The following is a 3,702-nucleotide window of genomic DNA, read 5'->3' on the forward strand; positions in this document are numbered from 1 at the left end:
AGGCAGACAACCAGTCCGTTTCCACCTCGGGGCTCCCCAAACCCAACCCCGTGGCTGCCCCACATCTGATCCCGACACCCACATCCTCAGCCTCGATGCCGGGAAGGAAACCCTGGAGAAGGCGGCATTCCCTCCTGGGTGGCTCGTCAACCCACAGCCTGTTTGCAAAGGCACGGGGAGGACGGGACGAGCGGGATTCAACTCGTCCGCAGCCGGCTGTTGGCCAAAAGCGCTCAGTCAGCCTCTCCCGAGCCCTGGGGACCCCATCATTTGGTTTTGGCCCCGGGTCCAAACCCTTGGCCAAGCCAAGGCGGTGCAGGTGGATTGCTGCTCTCCTCGGAGCAGTCAGGGTCCATCCGAAACCCAACCAGCTCCCACACAGTCCAAGGATGGGTATAAATAGACACCAGATGGTGGAACAAGTGAATTTGACCTTTTAATCTGCACTAAATAGCTGTTTGTTCGGTTCACTTTCCGTCTTTGCTTTCTAGACAAAGGGAAGGCGGACGGATGTTTTCTGAGTCCCTCCGCTCCTGCTGCTGAGTTTCTTGGCTGGATGTAACCCTGAGGATGTGAGGGTCCGTGTCCTGGGGGATTTGCAGTAGGGACTGAGAGCTCCCAGGTAACAACTACCAGGGTGGAGAGAAACCTGTAACAGGTTAGAAAAGGACGGGGCAGGCTTTGCTCCCTTGGAAACGAGGGATGATCCCGTGATGCGCAGCCCCAGTGCAGAGCATCCTTCCAGGTCTTCACACGTGTAATTTTAGGGAGGCTTTGTGATATTTTTAGGAAGGTTCCCCATGGACTTTCCCTGTGGGGTAAACAGTCCCCTGGAGCAACCACTCATGGGGATCTTGCCTGGGTTTCTTGCCTTGGTGGTGACTTCTCCGTGACATTTGTTGCATGCTTCGGGCTGGGATGTGAGTCATGTTGTGGAGATCTGGCCAGTCTAAATAAACCACTCTATTCAGCGCTCCCATCATCCTCGCCAGGGCCTGCCCTTGGATAATGAGCCGGGGAGGACTTGGGATACGTCTTGCTGAAGCGAGACATCTGTTTGCGTGGAACTGCCAGCGGTGGGATAAAGTATGGCAGAATAATTTAAAATGGCCACAACTGCCCTGGGCGAGCGGCTCTCGGTGCATCATATATGCCATTGCTGTTAGGAGAGGGGCGTATCTCCCTAAACATCTCCCTGGCTTGCTAGGAAAATGGCATTTTGTGCATATCGCTGTCCCGGCAGCATCGTGATGGATGAGCGCGCAGAGCCAGCTCCACTCAGGAAACATGGATTTTGGGCGAAACAGCCGTCCGAGAGGGCTTCCACTGAGTCCTTCCAGTTTAATTAGACAGTGGTGCTGAAGCGGGACCACGGGGTGTAATTCGTCTGGGGAGGAGAGAAGCCACTTTCTCTTTCCCAATACTATATTGTGTAATAGCTGCATTTTTTTCTCCTGACTCCGGGGCCGTGAACGGGTGCCAAGCAGAGGAGGAATTTTGATGCTCCGATAAGATGTTTACATCAGCCTAAACATCCCTGGCGCGTTTGACATATTAAGTAATCTCTGGTTGTCTCCGTTGCCCGAGCAGGGGATGCTGCTGGACAAAGACTCGGCTGTCAAAGTGCTTTGGCCCCGGTTTGTCGCCGAGGACGTTGGGTTCAAACCCTGCCCACCAGCGCGGGCAGGATTTTTACAGCCGTGCAAGGGTGGTTTTGCGCCCGCGGGAGGTTGTGCGCAAGGCGGTTCCTGCCCCGGGGCGGCGAGGGCAGGGTTAATGCTTTGGGAATATGCAAGAGCACTCGCTGGGACACGTGAGGTTTTCCCGAAGGGTTTCTGGGTGCAAAGGGTTCGTGGCAGGTGGAGAAGGGGATGCAGGGGTGGGCATGTCCTGCCCGTCCTTCCCGCCGGCACAAGGTGTAAAGCATCACGTACAGAAAAGGCAGCACTTAGTCCATCAACCCAGGTGGATGCCTGAGTCGGTCTGGATGTGGTAGGTGTCATAAAGGAGGTTGATTTCTCCTTTCCTAACCAAAAAAAAAAAAGAGCCCCGCGGCAAAGGTTTCACCCAGGCTTTGCCTGCCCCCCTCTCTCCCCGCAGAACCACGTCCTGACCCTGATGTCCATGGCGGCTCGCATCTACAAGCACCCCAGCCTGAAGAATTCCATCAACCTGGTGGTGGTGAAGGTGCTGGTGGTGGACGAGGCAGCGGCGGGGCCGGAGGTGTCCGACAACGGCGGGCTTACCCTCCGCAACTTCTGCAGCTGGCAGCAAAGGTTCAACCCCCCAAGTGACCGGCACCCGGAGCACTATGACACCGCCATCCTGCTGACGAGACAGGTCTGAAGGGTCCCTTGGCGATGCTCTGGGGGGTAGACGAAAGGGGTTGACGTGTCCCTGGAGGGAGAGGAGGGATTCCCCCACTGTGCAAAGGATAGAGCTTGTAGCAAAGCAATGCCGGGGGGGGGGTTTGCATTTGGGGTGCAGAGCCCCAATGGGTTGCCCAGCTCTGCTCGGAGATGTTGGGGCTACCAAACGTGGGACCCCTTCACCCTGCCTTACCCCCCTCGGCGCTGCTCACAAACAGGACTTCTGCGGACACCAAAGCTGCGACACGCTGGGAGTGGCGGATATCGGCACCATGTGCGACCGCAACAAAAGCTGCTCGGTGATCGAGGACGAGGGCCTGCAGGCAGCCTACACCCTCGCTCACGAACTGGGTAACGCATCCTTTCCCTGGGGTGGGGGGCGGAGGGTTGGTTCTGCTTTTTCAGCCCGGCCTGGCCAGCCCCGCTGCTGGGAGGGGACGTAGCACAGCCCAGCAGCAGCACCTCCCGGCTGGGTGTCACCCGCCGAGCCTTGGACAGCGCTGGGGAGCTTCTGGCACCGGCAGAAACTGGTTTGCACCAACAAACGCGCTTAGAAGTCCCCGAGTTGGTGTAAATTGGTGCACTTGCCTGATGTGATGAGCTACGGCGTGGGCCCAAGCACTTCTCCCCCTTGGTTTGCTACTCCCAGAGGTGCACTGACTAATTTGGGCTGCTTTGCCCCGCATACAGCGGGCGGGACCTTTGAGAGAGAGCACGCACGCACCATTTTGTTTATCGCTTCTGCTTTGTCAACGCAAATAGCTTGTGCAGCGATAGGAACTGCTTGGTGACTTATGCTCCCAGCTGCCCATGCATCATCTGCAGCAGAGCAGGGGCTGGGAGGCTGCGGCTCACCGATGCCCTCTGCTCCCCAGGCCACGTGCTCAGCATGCCCCACGATGACTCCAAGACCTGTGAGCGGCTCTTCGGGCCCCTCGGCAAGCACCATATGATGGCTCCTCTTTTCATCCACTTGAACAAGACCCAGCCGTGGTCCCCATGCAGCGCCATGTACCTCACCGAGTTCCTGGACGGAGGGCACGGTAAGGAGCTTCATCATTCCAGAAAGCCTTTTCCTTAATTGCTCACCTTGAGGGGTGTGTGGGATGAAGGGGGTTCAAAACAGGCCACAGACAGAGGTTTGGGGTGCCCTGCTTGGTGCAACCCATGGCGTCAAGCCTTGATGCATCTCTGCCTTGCCCAGGCGACTGCTTGCTCGATGCCCCGGCTGACCCCCTCTCCCTGCCCGCCGAGCTGCCCGGCCAAGGAGCCCTGTACAGCCTGGACCAGCAATGCCAGCAGATCTTCGGCAAGGACTTCCAACACTGCCCCA

The 3,702-nt window shown here is 57.7% G+C and overlaps 1 protein-coding gene across 1 annotated transcript in view; it reads left to right on the forward strand.

Annotated features, from left to right (window-relative positions):
• Window positions 1-1,789: 1,789 nt before the first annotated feature.
• The window catches only part of ADAMTS8 (ADAM metallopeptidase with thrombospondin type 1 motif, 8), a gene marked incomplete at its 3' end in the record, with an annotated part of 6,056 nt that continues 4,143 nt past the window's right edge, over window positions 1,790-3,702 (forward strand). Inside the window, exons 1-5 of the mRNA XM_009322604.1 lie at window positions 1,790-1,813; window positions 2,101-2,340; window positions 2,588-2,720; window positions 3,245-3,412; window positions 3,574-3,696. Coding sequence (XP_009320879.1) covers window positions 1,790-1,813; window positions 2,101-2,340; window positions 2,588-2,720; window positions 3,245-3,412; window positions 3,574-3,696 — 688 coding nt within the window. The remainder of the gene's footprint in view (window positions 1,814-2,100; window positions 2,341-2,587; window positions 2,721-3,244; window positions 3,413-3,573; window positions 3,697-3,702) is intronic.

Source organism: Pygoscelis adeliae, unplaced genomic scaffold, assembly GCF_000699105.1.
Source record: "Pygoscelis adeliae isolate BGI_AS28 unplaced genomic scaffold, ASM69910v1 Scaffold224, whole genome shotgun sequence".
NCBI lineage: Eukaryota > Metazoa > Chordata > Aves > Sphenisciformes > Spheniscidae > Pygoscelis > Pygoscelis adeliae.